The sequence below is a fragment of the Berghia stephanieae genome, chromosome 4 (genome assembly GCF_034508935.2).
Source record: "Berghia stephanieae isolate SIO BIC M18660-M18661 chromosome 4, UCSD_Bste_1.3, whole genome shotgun sequence".
Lineage (NCBI taxonomy): Eukaryota > Metazoa > Mollusca > Gastropoda > Nudibranchia > Aeolidiidae > Berghia > Berghia stephanieae.
The window spans coordinates 18,853,349-18,871,363 of NC_088363.1; the positions used below are offsets into that span (position 1 = coordinate 18,853,349).

At 35.4% G+C, this 18,015-nt stretch overlaps 2 protein-coding genes across 3 annotated transcripts in view; one reads left to right on the forward strand and one right to left on the reverse strand.

Annotated features, from left to right (window-relative positions):
* Positions 1 to 4,907, forward strand: part of LOC144971947 (uncharacterized) — a 19,858-nt gene extending 14,951 nt beyond the window's left edge. For both annotated transcript variants that reach the window (XM_078913021.1, XM_078913022.1), the window contains exon 2: positions 3,202 to 4,907. In XM_078913021.1, the coding sequence (XP_078769147.1) occupies positions 3,202 to 3,587 (386 nt within the window). In that variant the 3' untranslated portion in view covers positions 3,588 to 4,907. The remainder of the gene's footprint in view (positions 1 to 3,201) is intronic.
* A 9,103-nt stretch (positions 4,908 to 14,010) lies between these two features.
* The window catches only part of LOC144970161 (G-protein coupled receptor dmsr-1-like), a 45,322-nt gene continuing 41,317 nt past the window's right edge, over positions 14,011 to 18,015 (reverse strand). The window contains exon 6 of the mRNA XM_078909511.1: positions 14,011 to 16,977. Coding sequence (XP_078765637.1) covers positions 16,952 to 16,977 — 26 coding nt within the window. The 3' untranslated portion in view covers positions 14,011 to 16,951. The remainder of the gene's footprint in view (positions 16,978 to 18,015) is intronic.

Genomic DNA, 18,015 nt, shown 5'->3' on the forward strand with positions numbered 1-18,015 from the left:
GTCTTCTTCTTCTTTTTCTACTACTACTACTACCACTACTACTACTACTACTACTACTACTACTACTACTACTACTACTACTACTACTACTACTACTACTACTACTACTACTACTACTACCACTATTATTATTATTATTATTATTATTATTATTATTATTATTATTATTATTATTATTATTATTATTATTATTATTATTATTATTATTATTATTGTCTATCTGTCTATCTATTATTTATTTTTAATTTTTTTATTCTCATCTCATTAAAAAAATATTCTCCAACAATCATTAATATTTATCTGTCTATCTATCTATCTATCTATCTATCTATCTATCTATCTATCTATCTATCTATCTATCTATCTATCTATCTATCTATCTATCTATCTATCTATCTATCTATCTATCTGTCTATTTTCTGTCTGTCTGTCTATTTATCTGTATATCATTCATCTATCTATTTATTTATCGATCTATCTATTCATCTACCTGTCAATATATTTATCTACCTATCTACCTATTTGTCTATCTATCTATCTATCTATCTATCTATCTATCTATCTATCTATCTATCTATCTATCTATCTATCTATCTATCTATCTATCTATCTATCTATCTATCTATCTATCTATCTATCTATCTATCTATCTATCTATCTATCTATCTATCTATCTATCTATCTATCTATCTATCTATCTATCTATCTATCTATCTATATATCTATCTATCCATCTATTTATCTATCCATCCATTCATCTGTTCATCCATCTAACGATATGACTTTCAGTCCGTCTTGCTAATCATGCGTGCTCACCATTCATAGTCGATTAATAAATAATAGCAAAAAAAAAAAAAAAAAATCACTCACTTGATAACCGATACCTCACACATGAGAGACACAAAGATTATTGAACTGGTAGGATGTTTTCAAAGTGAACTTTAATATCTAAAACAAATATTACGAAAATGTGTTTGTGTGTATGTGTTCTTGCGCGCGTGTGTATTTGTGTGTGTGTTTTGTTTTATACATACATATATATATATATATATATATATATATATATATATATATATATATATATTTATAAAATAAACCTATAATAACATATTTTGTATGCTAAAGGCTATTGTTACATGTCGCGCCACACAGCCTTCAGGACAAAGGGCTCATGTTTAAACCAGGGGTGATTATGAATGTTTAAGCGTCCCTTATATAATTATTGTTACATTAAAACAGGTGAGTCAAGACAATATTCTCACGCGATTAAAGAAAAACGAATAATACAAACGTTTTCATAGGAAAATTTATGTGAAAAGATAGAATAAAGATGAAAGAGAGAATAAAAAGTATGAATAATACATGTTAAACACTATATCTATTTAGCATGAATCCAATTTTTAATTAAAATTTCCTACACGTAGCCACATACTACGAGGAGCAGACCAGACAACAGCCACTTTTTAGTGGCTAATCGTCGCCATCGTATTTAACCCTCTCGTGTTCAGATTCTTTTTGGGGGAGGAGATAGTGAATTCCCTATATGGCCATGTCAATCATGTAGACATCCTCTGATGATATAAGCCTACCCTTTGATGTCTGCAGTCGCCTTTTCGTTTTCTACGGTCACTCATGGCTAAACAGCTAGGACATGTCACTGCTAAACAGCCGTCAACAGCCGTCAACAATGAACTGAACCATCGTTGAAACACTGGAAGACGCTCATGGCATTGTTGCGTCACAATAACCACGTTGCTGAATATATTATCCAGGCACGGTTGATAGGTAAAAAAAGCCAAATTATGTTCTAGTTACATTTGAAACAAACAAAGTATATCACTGATCTCGTCTCATTGAGATATAAAGAATGATATAAAAATCAAGAAAATCGGCCGATAAATAAAAAATTTGCTAAAAAGAAGCTAAAACAAACAAAAGCAATTTTTAAAATCAAATTTATTCGTAAAACAGTTGGTTTTCAACCGATTTTTCTGAAATAAGTACCAATGTTCTTTTTTTTTTCAAGCTGATTTTAACAATGTGACTTTCAAATTCCTCAGAATTATATTTTTACTTTTAGATTTTAGCTTTTAGGCCTACTCAAAAAGGTGTTATATACATGTTATATACATCGACGGTGAGATTCACAATTCTACACGAATGGACGGTGGCGGTAGATCAAAGAGGTGTACCAAATTTATTTACCAACTACTTTTTAGTGCTAAAATTACAAAGTAATAATTTCGCGTCAGAAAAAATAACTCTCAAGTTCCTATCTCTTTATTACAATAAAATTGATACAACGAATGACAAAATCGCCCCACAAATAAGGGAGTTATAAATTATTCATAATATTTTTAAACGTTATTAATATAAACCCGATCATTGGAGCCAAGTCTAAAATGTACAAGTAAAAGTGTAGTTTAATATGTCTAATTTGGTTTATCATCATAAACCTGGCCTTTTTTTCTATTTTCCGTCCACAAATCAAGGTTAATCGAGCTCAGTCAAAGTCATTCATATAGAGATTAAATCGCACAGCGTCCCTGGTTGCATAAAAAGAAAATGGCGGCGCTCGACCTCTCAATAGCCACTTTTGATGACGTTTTCCTACCTGTAGTCGTCTCTAGTCCTGTATTCTCTATGCACGTAGCTTGAAGATTGAGTTCAAATTTTATTAAAGATCAACAGCTTCAATAATAGCAGGTGTATAAGTATAATCATCAAAGATGACATCCATGAGCTCGCAACAGACCCTCCTTTTGACCTCATGCTCATAATATTCAAGAGTCAAGAAGTTAAGCTATCTTAGGCACGTCTTTCGCATGGAGCCTGGTCGTCTCGTGAGACGGCCCTCACCAAAATAGGATCTGTCTATCTAGTGAAGAGGGCTCTCTTTTCATGGATAACAGAGGTCTCACCGAACTTGTACGCTTGGTCAAACACAAAAGACGCTGGACAAAATTAGTATAGGGTCTAAACCGCTATTTAACGCACCTTGTCGGTACCCTACTATCCTAGTAGAATGTAATATATACTAAATCTGATGCAATCCACCCTGACTTCTGGAATATTGATTTTTTATTAAGTTTCACATCAATCAATAATATATATATATATAATATTTTCTGTTTCGACATAACAAATGTATGAGGCTTAAAATACATGTTTATTTATTTGATGTTCTATTTATATTCCCAGATCCTTCCAAAGACGACCAACAATCCAGAGTTTACATCACTGGGTTAGTTTGGAGATTAATTAAGAATTGCTTCCTACTCGTGGCTCGATTCTACATCATGATGATTCTAGTGGCTTATGAATGGACACGGAAAATCATTATTGGAGTTATCGCCCCTTTCGAACCCATGATTGTCCAAGTCAGAAAGGTGCCAAAGAAAGATGTTAGCCTCGAAGGAATCTTCTACCAGTTTTTACGCCTCCAGTTCCTCTTCTTCCTATACATGACACCACTGGCTAGAAGTTGGATCGCATACTTCATCCAACCACTTTCGCAAGTAAAGAGTTGGGCTGAGGACTTTGTTGGATTTGACGAGAAGACACGGCGCGTCGACGCACAAAGCTAGAAAGGACGTGAAGACTTTAACACTTGTTTATAATAACCAGTTAATTGCCGTACCATGGAAAGACACTAAATTGAATTTTTTCCCCCAGAAAACTCGATCGATTTAAATGGCCCTCATCTTGGCAAAAGCTCTCAAACCTGGGACCTCTCGGCAGTTAACTAGTTAACAACCAGCAATTCTACAGGTGTTGTGATACAGTGCCAGATAAATCAGATAGGTGAATGTTTACTTGCCTCCGTTATTTCATGGAGAGCAAGGTTAAATTCCAAGCCACATCATTTATTTCTTGTACTTTTCTAATTATTTGATCGGTATACTTTCTTATTTTTTCTAATTAATTTTCACCCCTAAATTGTCTCTTTTATCGAGTTGCCATCCACTTCTCTTTCTTTCTCTTCCACTCTCTCTTTCTCTCTTACTAGAAAATATAATTCACTTACCTCCAGTTATGAAAATTATTTAAACCTTCGCGACATCTCTTTTTCTAACTATAATGATATCTCTAAACAAGTAGGCAAATATTTGCATATATTGAATTTAGAATCTCGATAACATAGATAAAATTAAATACGGAACTGTCTTACTCTGGGACCGTTATAAAACCGAAAAAAATGGAGTGTTTTCTATAAATTTATGAGTGAAGCTGGCTATAAACTAATCAATGCTAGTGAGTTATTCTTGGAAATGCTCCTTACTTGCATTAACAATCTTAAATAAAGACATGTTAGCTTACTTAAATAAAAAACAAACTCTAGGTGAAAGGATGGCACATCGGAATTGTCTTCGAGTTGTACTCCTGGAGGTTATCTGGTAGTAAAAGTTCAAATCTCGTTTGCCGCGGTGTATTATCTCGAGTTACTGTAATTTTTCCTTGGACGATAGCTATTAAAACTCAACGATCGTAAGAGATAATGCCATGTCTCAACTGGGATTCGAATTCATAATAACCTTATGAATAAAGATAACCACTGACCACTTTGCAATGGGTACGATCTATATTACATTTCCATGTGCTCGAGGTCATTGGTCACATTGCAAAGTGTGCTCAAAATGACTCACATAGTGAAACGTTTTAAGAATAACCAACGTTACAATTGGTCATTTTGCTCAGCATGATACATGGGTATGTTTACAACGTTCATAAACAAAGCAGCGTGTTTAGATACATTGAGAAAACTCCAATCGTTGTACAGCAAAAAATCATGAGATCGATGAATAGGTTGGACGAAAACATGAATATAGATCGCTCCCATTAATTCATCCATTCATTATAACCCCAATAACTGAATGCCTGCAAATAAAACAATCCAATATGCATTACTATCTTCGTTTATTTTGATCATTTTTAGAGAAAATGCCGCATATTCTATTATTTGTTTCAGATAAATACTGACTGCAACATTTAACGACTGTTTTATTGTGCTTTGAAAAAAAAAAATATAGGCAAAACGCTTCGCAGGAGTCATGTCTTGTCTATTGATGTTTTGCGTTTAGTACAAAATCTCACAATATCCGCCAGCCGGATATAACGTACCAACACACGAAACTATGTGTGACTTTGAACGATTACAGTCTGAATGATAGCATTTTGTGAGAACTGCTCATAAAAATGGTTGGATAAAAACAATAACAAAGAGCTGAGTGACGTCCATTTCATTCCCTACAAAGTGTTGCAGTGGACACAACCATCTGTAATGTAGACCGACGTGGCCAGGACCCCTTGTCAAACACATTTGAGCATAACTTGTGGTCTATATAAACGCTCAAATTCTTTGTACTTGTGATAGAACTTATGAAAATATGATCCACTTTGTCATTCGTGTACTCAATGTTTATTCGATACCATCGCACGTTATCAAGCTGATTTAATTCTGAATTAATGTAGTAATTCAGAGGGCTCTTATTCTCTCACTTTGATATGTGACCAATCCTCTCAATACGGTATTACATCGGGCTAACACCGATGCAGAAATTTAGTTTCAATGTGTCAATCATAATCTTTGAGTTAACCTTGATATTTTCATTAGCGGGTAAATTTAATTTCTTGAGGGGAAAAATACTTCAATTCAAGTTTGTATTTAGTGTCATTTTCACAGCAATGTCCTTTTTCTTTATCAAATTCACCCCGAAATGACACCAGATTGACACTTTAGTCACATGTTTTAAAATGCAGAGAATGCATAGATTCGTGTACTATCTTTTATGAAATGGATTTTATGACACAACCACATCACTGCCGTGCAATGACAAATCACCCTTTTGATTTTGGCCAGGAAACTTCTGTAACATTCATGATCATTCTACTCCTCCCATTAAATCGTAACGCGTAATGATATCAAGTTGACAATAATAATTTGTGACGTGAGATTATCAAGCATTAAATTTCAATAAAATTAGATTTTAAAAAGTGTATTCAAATACTTTTGAAAATGTCTTTTCATCAGAGATAACGAAATCAGAATCGATAAAAGGATAAAATAAAACATTTCTTATTCTCTTACGTTTTGGAATTCTTTGTTTATCATATGTATGGGGAAAATCCCAATTAAGCTATAGAGTAACAGAAAAAAACATTATGAGCCATCTCTATTATCCTTTGTAAAAAAAAAAAGAAAACAACAGAAAAACGTAGGAATTCAAAAATATTTTTGACTAAAAATTCTTTTTTTGCCACGCGATGACATCCCGATCATTCTTAATAACAAATCGTTTAATTTTTAGAACCAATCATTGTTAAAATTAGAATACACTTCGATTAGAAATAATAAATAAGGTCATTGGAGGGGTCACAATAAAAGTTGTCTTGAATTCCTGTGTTTGAATTTTGAACTTATTCCCAATGCGCGCTACCAAGGTTTCGCATCGACATTGGGAACTTGTTCGAAATTCCAAAGGTAAGAGCTCAAAACTCAACAGTCGTGACGTCACTTCCCTGGTAATGACGCATAGTAACTCAGTAACTGGTTCTAAACTATCGGAACAATGGCGGACGCCCTTATGAAATATTTCTCCGACGAGCAAAAAAGTGTATCCAGAGGAAACAAATATTATAAATCTGATCATGTTTTGACTTTTATACACTCTGATCACATGACATGTGAAAAAGTTCTAGCCAGCATGAAGAATAAAAAGTACAGATTTTCTTTGTTTAGAACCAAGCTGCTCGTTGCTGGGCGGACGTGACATCAGACTATTGAATCGAATTTCATAGGGAAGAGTTGGATATAGATAGTATACAATTGACGTCACTCAGGTATTTGCTATTGTTTTTGCCATCCGCGTTTATGAGTAATTCTCACTAAACTGTATTAACCAGACAATAAACATTCATGATTACACATAGTTTTGTGTGTTGGTCCGTTATTCTTCCGGATGGCAATTTTGTGAGTTTCTTAGCCAAGCGCATACCATCTATATCGTTCAAGGAATCCTGGATTACAGAAAGATATTATGTGCCCGTTGGATACCGAGAATGCTCATACTAACGCATGGTCACATTGAAAGAGGAAGTTTTCTAGAAGTCTTAGAACACTCCCCTTTACCGTTCTGTTTTAGGTCCAAGTGAAGTTTTCCATTTCTTAAGACTTAAGAGACACCTCAATAGTCAAATTTTGGCAGTGATGACGAAGTGAAGGCGGAGATGAGTCGATGGTGTCGGAGAGTGTGGCCTTAATTAATTGGATTCAATAGTCTGATGTCACGTCGCCCAGCAACGGCGGCCATCATGGTTCTAAACAAAGAAAATCGGTTTTTATTCTTCATGCTGACTAGAACTTTTCATATGTCAGATTGATCAGATTGATAAAAATATTTCATAAGGGCGTCCGCCATTGTTCCGATAGTTTAGAGCCATTTACTAAGTTACCATGCATCATTACGATGGAAGTGACGTTACGACTGTTGAAGCGTATTCCTCTTTGATACGATGCAATAACTGGTGCATCGTTGGAAAAGCTCTGTGTGGGTGGGAACGGTGACTATGCAGACATGTAAAAGAATAAACCGAAAGGACATAAACTAAGCTTTGTTTTGATACTTTTGTCAATACGCTTCAACAGTCGTAACGGGGCATATAAATTAAAATAAAAGTCTGGGGCAGCGCGGCTCAGTGATATTGTCTTTGTTATGTACCCGAAAGATACCGAGTTCGGCTACTCGCCGCGCTGTGTGGCCTTGAGCAAGCCACCTAGCCCGAGCTCACTTTGCAGCGCTGCACTGCGGATGACGCCTTGTTATTTTAGTCTTCCCAGGGAATAGACCAAAGTGTCTTCTATCATCCTCTATCTGTTTTCTCTTTCCACGTTGCTCTCTGCCTTTGTTCTAGATCGAGATTACTCGTTCTTTCCTCTGGACCTGGCGAAAATCATTGGTTGAGGGGAATGCATTTAAATGTGTAGTTCCTTTAAAAAAAATTTTTTTTTTCATTGTATATCATCTTTCTGTTATGCGCTATAATAGTTGTTTTTTTTTAGTCTAGAATACATTTTGTACTTTGTAAACATTTGAATGCATCCTTCAAAGTAAATTCTCTGCGTTGTCTGGGACTCATATTTGATATTATCAGAATAAGCACATTGATGGGATTGTCATATTGTTATTAATCAAAAATAGTATACAATTTCAACAAGCGAAACAAACCCATACAGACAATCAGATAATAGAACCCTCCCTTCAGAAGTACGAGATTTCAACCACGACAATAACACAACAGTATTAATACATGAAGGGACACAATGCGTTTTAGAAAGGACTATAAATTCACACTTGAAACACAACGGTATTACACACATATGTGTTTAGCTCAACTCTTAGAGCATCTACAAATTAACACAAATTTAATCCATATGACAACAATGAGTTAAAAATATATCCATTTAAAAGACTCCCTGTGAGTTTCGTAAAGACTATTACCTAAAGATCGTTTTACTAAAAGCTCTTTGAGACGTAATGAGAACTTATTGATCCGCATGTAATGTCTGAAGACAATCATAAATTACTCAGGCATTTAATATGCTAAAAAAATCTAAAAAATATTTGATAACGAACATAACTAACCAAGAACGGAATGTTAGTGATATCCTTAACTCTGTTTGAAATTCTTAAACTCCTCCAATCACGTTAATCTATTGGAACAAAAGTCAACCATCTTGATAACCGAGACATACTCACTAGTCAAGATAGAAATAAAATTTCAACTCCATGTTACGATATCAATTCAATGATACCATACGTCACCCTACAGTTACAGGTCTACTTGCTAGGGTAAGTTGTACGGAGCAAACGTGATTGTAGCCATATTGTCACAATTATACCCACATGCTACGTATTTAAATTCAAACTTCCGGGACATAAGAGTGCATGATCTTGATACAGATAGTATCAACACTGATAAAGAAGTTGTGTTGTGGTATGGACATACTGCTATCTCACTCTTAAAAGAAAAGAAAAGGAAAAAAAAAAGGTGCAGATAAAAGGATCCTTGACAGATATGACTAAAAAGGAAAGGGGAATCTTTATGAGCTACATGACCAGAACAAATACAACCAAACAGGTTGTTTTTGTAAGTGAATAGAATTAAATTGAAACAACAGAAATGCAAATAAATACATTGTCATTATTCATTTGGATTTAAGCTCTATTGATGCCACTTTTAATATCTTCAAATGCTCAACTATTATTTTTGATGTAAAATTCGAACCGTATCAGAACATGCCTCTTTGTCATAGTTTGTTTGTTAATGATGATGCATGTTATTGATTGAAATTGCATTATCGCCTAACAGGCGACATGTCTCGTTCTACAGGTTAAGTAGTGCTGGGAGCCTTGGGCCGCAACATATTATATTAAGTACTTTAGTCTTTTCCACAACCCGTGCGCACGCGTTGACGTTGATATCTCTACAACCTTCTGATGGATTTTAATGACAATTGGCTCGGACACTCGAATTGAATTCAGTAGTCTGATGTCACGCCGCCCGGCAACGGCGGCCATCTTGGTTCTAAACAAAGAAAGTCATTACTTTTTATTCTTCATGCTGCCAAGAACTTTTCATTTGCCTTGTGATCAGAATGTGTAAAAGTCAAAACATGATCAAATTTATGTTTTGTTTTCCTCTGGATACGCTTTTATGCTCGCCGGAGAAATTTTTCATACGGGCGTCCGCCATTGTTCCGATAGGTTAAAGCCAGTGTTACTTAGTTACCATGCGTCATAAGGAAGGAAGTGACGTTACGGCTGTTGAAGAGTATTGTTAGTGACATTAAGCGTGGCCTTCGTAAAGTTATGGTCTGACATTGACCAAAAAATGACGTCAAAATGCCAGTCTTTTGCCACAAAAGAAAACAAATCGTGAGTTGTATTCAAGAGTTCAACCAATGAAATAACTTGTGTCCTTGAGCTCTACTATCGACAACTCACTAGACCTTACACAAACCCAAAAAATGACGTCAAACTGCCAGTCCTAGAGGGTTCTTGTATCAGGCTATAATATGTTAACGATGGCTACGCATTAGGCAGATTTTCCCCACTGTTTACAGTGCCATACTTTGAGAATTTTTGTTTACAGTGCCATACTTTGGGAATTTTCTTCTTTACGATATATAAAAAATGAAGGGCTTAGGATGAGTGAACTTTTGGAGCGTTTGTTTACGTAAACAATATTATACACAGTGAATTATGTTGTGATAACGATCACTGAACTCCTCACACGCTTGACTTGGGCTTTACTTTTCACAAGATTCATGGGCACTACTCAATAACATTGCGACCCTGAATTCAAAATGACACAGCGAATTGTACACTTTGTAAACACTTGACATAAGCAATGTTACATTTTAATAGTTGAGAGCCAGAGGCGTAGCTTCCTGTTGTGATTGCTACATTCATTAAAAAAAAAACAAACTGATAACAATATGGATTAAACATTCAAATTAGTCACAATGAGAAAAATTTGCAAGTATTTCTCCAGAGAAGAGAAGTCCAGAATTCTTTTTCATGGCATGTGATTGCCCATAACCAGGAACTCAGAGTGGAGAGGTCAAATTAATAATTATGTCATTTTAATTATGCACCTCTTGTATTTGAAAACTGAGGTTCCTTTAAAAGGTTATACTATACTAAAATTACATGGTATATGGTATTAAAGAACTTTAGATTCACTGATACTTCACATTATTACATTCAAAGGACCCCCCCTCTTCTCAGTGAACATGATTCGAGAATGGCAAACATGTACTGTGCTCGATTGGTGACCAATGATTTTTTTGTTGTTGTCTTGCTCAACAGTTGGTCGGAGATGATGCCTTTGTGAAAGGCATTTCTCAATGCCCTATGGAAGGGGGGCGTAAACATTCGGAGTACCACCCCCCTGTTTTTTTTTACATCAATGTATTTGTCTAAAAACATAAGGACATAAGCACATATGGGGCTGCTGATGTCGTCCAACTTATTACATGTCCGTTGGGAAGAGATAAATCATAAACGCTGTGAGCTTTTTAAAAGTAATTAAGTACTATTTAAATGATATCTGTTGTTACACTATTTGAAACAGCCCAAAATTATTTGCTAAGCTACGCCACTGAATGCTACTTTGTTGTGAATATTTTCCTCACGAGAAGAGAATCAACGCACCATTACTGTAAACATTTTAAAATTTGAGTCATATTTTATTGCAAACCTTGAAAAGATCAAAGGAAATCGGCATTTAGAGAAAACGGTTTGGTCTATCACTATCGGTAATTATAATTCGTATTGTCACTTAAAATTCTAAGCCCGCATGCAAAGAATCACGGCACCACATTCCGTAACTTTGGGGGACAAAATGAACAACACGGTGGGTGAAAATTTATTATTGGTCAGACGACGCGACAGCTGAACTTCGACACTGTTTTGAGACTGGGAGGTTTTTTTAAAAACAATACTGATGACATAATTAAACTCACTGACACTGTAACATCATATATAACATTTTGTGAATATTTCTATTTATTCCACGTAAAACAGTGACATGCTACTTAAATAATCTACCTTGTGGTGGGTCCATACGAGCTATCGTTAACACAATATAGCCTGACACTAGAACCTCTAGGACTTACAGTTTGACGTCATTTTTTAAGGTTTGTGCAGCGTCTTTGTTAGTTGAGCTCAAGGAAACAAGTGATTCCATTGGTTGAACTATTGAATACAACTCACGATTTGTTTTCTTTTGCGGCCAAAGACTTGTCTTTTGACGTAATTTTTTGGTCAGTGTCAGGCTATAAGTTAACGATGGCTACGGTCCACACTTGAACTATGTCCGGTGAACATGACGAACACAACGTACAGAATGATCAGAATGGGATCGTGGATAGCTCAAACAGTAGAGTCACGCTCTCACCGGCCAGGCGGAGTTGTCGTACCGGTAAGGTCGCGGGTTCAAACCCCCATCACCACCGCGAAAATTTGTAATTCTCTATTGTCTTCTGGCACTTTCCTACTCACTCCATCTCTTGTTGTTACCAACATAAGTGCCTGCTCCACTCACTTTTCAGAATGATCAGGTGTGGACGTTATTTACAGGGTGCTTGTCTTGTTCGCCAAACGCAGAGCTGCCTACTTTAAATATTTTTTAATTCGTAGTTTCCAAGGGAAAAAATAAAAAACTCACTATAAATGGCTTTACAAATCAATAATTTGCCATCACATGATCCACAAATGCTTCAAAGTCCTGAATATAGATAGTATGCGCTTGGCTAAGAAGCTCACAACATTGCCATTCGGAAGTATAACGGACCAACACACAAAACTATGAATGAATATTTTCACTCATTTTATTGACTTAAATTAATACGGGTTGAAAAGACTGCTGACTGGCCATCTAAAATAATCTTTTGATGGGTTTGATTACAAATTGTTTTCATTTGGATCAAAAGTTTCATACTAGCAGACGAAGAAAAGAAATCTGTGAATTTTGAGAATGACGAATCAATTGGAAGGGATCGACATTGAGGATATTTTGAGTAATGCTTGCACTGAGAAAAATACTTCAAAACAAGATTATAGAACAGTAAGCCCAAATATATTCTCGAATCAGAACGAAAACAGAAACGTTGAGGCAATAGATTCAGTACAACTGTTCAAGAAATTCGTCTGCAAAAGACCAACGAAGTCCAGAGATCCCTATTCGCCCCTGTATCTGACGTGTGTCTTTTGCTGCCCCCCCCCCCCCAGGCCAAGATAATAAATATTACCGGTCACAAAAGCACATTGAGCCTTCAACACTATGATAATCAATTTGATTTGACATAATGCCATAAGATCGATTCTATGCTAGAATTCAAAATCTAACTTACCATCATGTCAAGTCCACAATGACAATAAAAAAATCACAGTCTGACACAATTTCAAAACATCTAGAACGAATGTTTCCAGGTTCAACTTTCATAACTGTACCTGTAATCTTTCTTGAATGATATAAATAATCCACGGTTCCAAAAGCAATCCAAAATCAACCAAATCCAACGAATAAACTCAGCAAACAAGGAAACCGGCTTGCAACAACACCTAAAAACGGTCATGTTTTAACTAATTCAAAAGGAATCTGCGTTTATTGTTGGAGTCTTTCAATTCTAAATTGAAAGTTGATTTCAATTCATGAAAGAAAACGCTTTATTTCTTTTATGTGAAAATTATTTGTTTCTTTTTTCTTTTGACAAACGAATCAAATTGTCTTAGTAATAAGCAAAGTTTTAATTCAGTGATATCGATAAATATGTTGCAAGGCTCAGTCGGTTGAGGGGTCAGCAAACGGCAAAAAAAAGAGAATTCCAAGTGTTGTCTGATATGTTTTGATTATCAAAAAGCCAATCTTTTCCTGAATTAAATGATGACAACAGATAAAATGAATTCATTGCAAAATAATGCTTTTTACAACTTATTGGTTATGAAATAATTAAGAAATTTACTTTGAGGGATGGAATAAAGGTATTCTTTCATGGGTTTGTATTTATCAAATTCGTTTTTTAATCGCGAAATAACTCACTCACAAGCTCGTGAGTTATTTGCCGCGATAAAATTAACTCATTTGATAAATCCAAACCCGTGCAAGAATGCAATATCATTACATCGATGTGGGGAATATTGGCACAGCGTGGCTCTGCGGTACGCTCTTGCTTCGTACCCAAAATGCACCAAGTTAGATTACCGGTGCGCTGTGTGGCCTTGAGCAAGTCACATCGTCCTAGCTCAGTTTGGGGCGCTGCACTGCGGCTGATGCCTGACTTATTCCATTCCTTTGGAATATACCCTAAAGACAAATTCCCCCACGGAATGAAAGAAGAGAACTATTTTAAATAAAATATTTACTTATCTATTTATTTTGAAAAATCTGATGGGGTTCCCAATCAAATCGCTTCTAATGGCAAATAAATAAGAAAACAATTAATTCTGAATTTCCATGTATCTTTGTTTTATTGTAAATAATATCAACAAAATAACAACAGTATAAAGAACCATACTTCACCAATAATCATAAACCATTACACTGGAATAAGCGTGGCAGACTAATGAGTTTTGTTGAACAAACAAGGAGTGTGTCTGGCAAAGAAGTGGATATTTCTTTACGTATTTCATATTACTAAAAATATATGAGGATTTAAGATGATGCTTCGTCTTTTTTATTTTAACTCTGACATTCTTTATGACTTACAGTATCAATTTGGTGTTATGTCAGTATGAATTAGCTGAAGAAAATAAAATTTTGAAGTCAAAAAGAGTTTAAAAGAAAACCCATTCTTTCCTAAATGATGGCATTGAATTTGACTTAAATTAATATGTTAAGTTTAAAATTCTATCTTGAGCATCAGGTTTATCCCGATATAATACCGTTTTGGAACCTGAAGGTTTTGGGTATAGAATTACACATTAACACATGTAATTTAAACTCGCATGTGGCATTTTCTGATTAGTATTCAGAATCTAGAAGGCCCATAATAGGATTCAATAGTCTGATGTCACGTCCGCCCAGCAACGAGCAGCTTGGTTCTAAACAAAGAAAATCGGTACTTTTTTATTATTCATGATGGCTAGAACTTTTTCACATATCATGTGATCTGAATGTATAACAATCAAAACATGATCAGATTTATTTCTCTGGATACACTTTTATGCTAGTCGGAGAAGTATTTCATAAGGGCGTCCGCCATTGTTCCGATAGTTTAGAACCAGTTACTAAGTTACTATGCGTCATTACGAGGGAAGTGACGTCACGACTGTTGAAGCCTATTTCGGATGGTCGTCATGGATCAAAGACGGCGATTGTCATGGCTTATGTTCTGAGGTCCTTTATGTGTGACCTAATGTCTCAGAATTTTATTATATTGGGGTGCTTTAAATTAAATTTATAGGCAAAATTAAGAGATCATTAGGACGAATAAAAGCTACTTTTAAGACAAACATTAAGACCTATTTTATTAGAAAATAATTGATAGAAATTGAAACCAGTTTCCGTTCTATTGTTTTGTTTTCTTTGTAGGAACGTCTTAGGCATACTTTAGGTATGAACTGCAATTGTAGCATTGATAAAAATGTATCGAAAAGGGACCCAGAGCTGTTTGTATTTGGAATGGGCTCGGTATAAATGATATACATTATTATTTACAGTATTATTAATATATTTTATCATAGCAACATTAACATAAGTTTAACATTTCAGAGGTCTGATCCGTCCAAAATTAAATGAAACATTGTCCGCAAAGCTCGTATGTAGACCAGAGTTTTGATCCGCCGATTGTGAAAATCGAGACTGCAGAGTTCTGATCCGCCGACCATCGTAGTATAGATAGAATGCACTTGGCCAAGGAGTTCACAACATTGCCATCCGGAAGTATAACGGACCAACACACAAACTCTGTGTAACCATGAACTTTTATAGTCTGGTTAATACAGTTTAGTGAGAACAACTCACAAACGCGGATGGCAAAAACAATAACAAAGGCCTGAGTGACGTCATCTGCATACTATCTATATTCTGACATAATACCAGTTTGAGACGATGGGTCACATTGACATCTGACCACAGCAGTCCCAAGTTTTATTTTATCGCCTTTTTAAACTCCCCTAAACCTTTTTAGAGATACAAAATTCAAAACACACATCAAATCGAAGAGAACATAAAATAAAAATAACCTCAGGGATTTGAAATCATCTTGTATTATTCATATGACTGCACATCTAGCACAGTGCTCGTTGAATTCTAGCACGCTCCCGAGAGAGACATAAAAGCTTGCTGGAATCCGAGGGTGCCGAAATCAAATGCTCATTGGAGGAAAAGCCTTATTAAGTATTGATAGTATGCGCTTGTCTAAGAAGCCCACAACATTGCCATCCGGAAGTATAAGGGACCAACACACAAAACTATGTGTAACTTGAACGCTTATAGTCTGGTTACTACAGTTTAGTGAGAATTACTCACAAACATGGATGGCAAAAACAATAACAAAGGCCTGAGTGACGTCATATTCGTATTAACCATTAGATTTTTGACCAATCAAAACATGATATTTGTGACACACCTTCACACGTGTTCAGACAAACATAGCTGGTCGTTTATAAACAATAACGTGAATGAAATCGACCTCTCTTTGGTCACTGTCATTGTTTTTATACCGCCAAATGGGTGACTAGTTATCACACAAGTTTCTCGATCATATTCTTGACATTTAAGTTTACACATGATTTTCTGTGTTGGTTCAACAACTGTTTAAGCAGTAGGACAGTGGTATTTCACATGACACAAACCATCGACATTAAAAGCCCGTGTAGTTCGCTATGAATATCAATCACTGTCATTGTTGACATTATGACGAGTGTCCGAGAGGCGTGGTTATCTCAGTGTCTATTCGGTAACCCAGCTCCAGGATGCTGGAATCCAGGGAGTACTCTACTACACCGTCAGCTTATAGTGCTGGAGTTCAGACTACATCCAACTACAGATGTTTCAATTCAAAGCTCCAGCCTTCCCATTATAGATATAGCTTATTGAAAAAATATATTTTTGGCATTTAAAAAAAAACAACTTAAATTTTAAAATGAACAATGAATGAATGGCAAATGATATTCACAAAATATAAATTAATGTTCACAAATAGTAAAAATAAAAAAAAGTGAAATATAGCGATTAACGGAAATAAAATCAAAATATGAACCTTTTCCGTCTGTGAAAAACAGTACACTGAAAGACATTAATATCATCATTAAATGTTGGCAAGTCATAAAATACAATGTTACTTGGATTTTAAAATTTAAAAAAAAAATGAGAGTTTATATTATAGCGCAATATCCACTAAACGTGCTCAAAGCGTTTACAAGGAGTACTTAACCAACAAAACTTAACATGTAGAACAAGACATGACGCCTATTGGGCGATATTACAATTTTTTTTCTGACAGAGTCAACGCTGTTAACGGCCAGGTACTCATTTTACACCTGAGTACGGTGAAGAAAATGAGTAAAGAGTCTTTTCCAAGGACTCAACTACGCGCCGAGCGAGGCTCGAACCCAAGACCTTCCGATCCGAAAGAGAGTGTCATATCACTAGAACACATAGCCGCACGAACCTAACATATTATAAAAGTCTGTTGGTGGGACTTGAAAGTTGATTAAAGATCTAGTAATAATCTTAACATCTTAATTTTGATTTGTTACCACGCTTTAATCACATGCGCAGAGCAATTCTCTTGTTTAGAAAAAGCACAACAAATAAAAGAGCACTCATTGAGTGTTGTGTAGACAAATTATGACAAAATAGTTTTACACCAAGAGTACATCCGAAAGTTATTATAGAGTCTATATTTATTTTCAACAAGACATTGAGAAATGCGTGACGCAAACGTGCTTAGTAGGGGTTTTCATGTAGTGGATTTTCCCTTAAATTAATAATAGTATAGGACATTTCCAAAGTTTCACAAAGTTATACTGAATCCCCTTCATATTGCTTTTATTACGTGAACACACCACAGGGTCATAATGGACATATTCCCCCCTTTTTTCAGTAGAACAAATTGAGCTTTACAGTAAGCAATATCCACTAAATCACGGATGATAAAATCGCTTTATGGGAGCCTCAAGGCTGCAGCAACATTTGACCTATAGAAAGAACATGGTACCTGAAGGTTGTGTTAACAATAATTTTTCGATAGAGATAAGGTCGTTACCGGATATGTACTCATTTTGCACCTGGGCACGGTGAGAGAATGTGAGTAACGAGCTTTTTAAAAAGACTCTATATTGAGGCGTTTAAAGTCAAAATGATTCTAAGTTTTTAGAAGCTGTGGACTGTAAAAAGTAAAAACAAAAAAACAAAAATGGATATAAAAGCGTCAAAAAAGAACAAAGTCGCAAACACTAAGCGTTTCGGGCTCAAAACCCTTCCTCAGTCAACAACACTATCAAT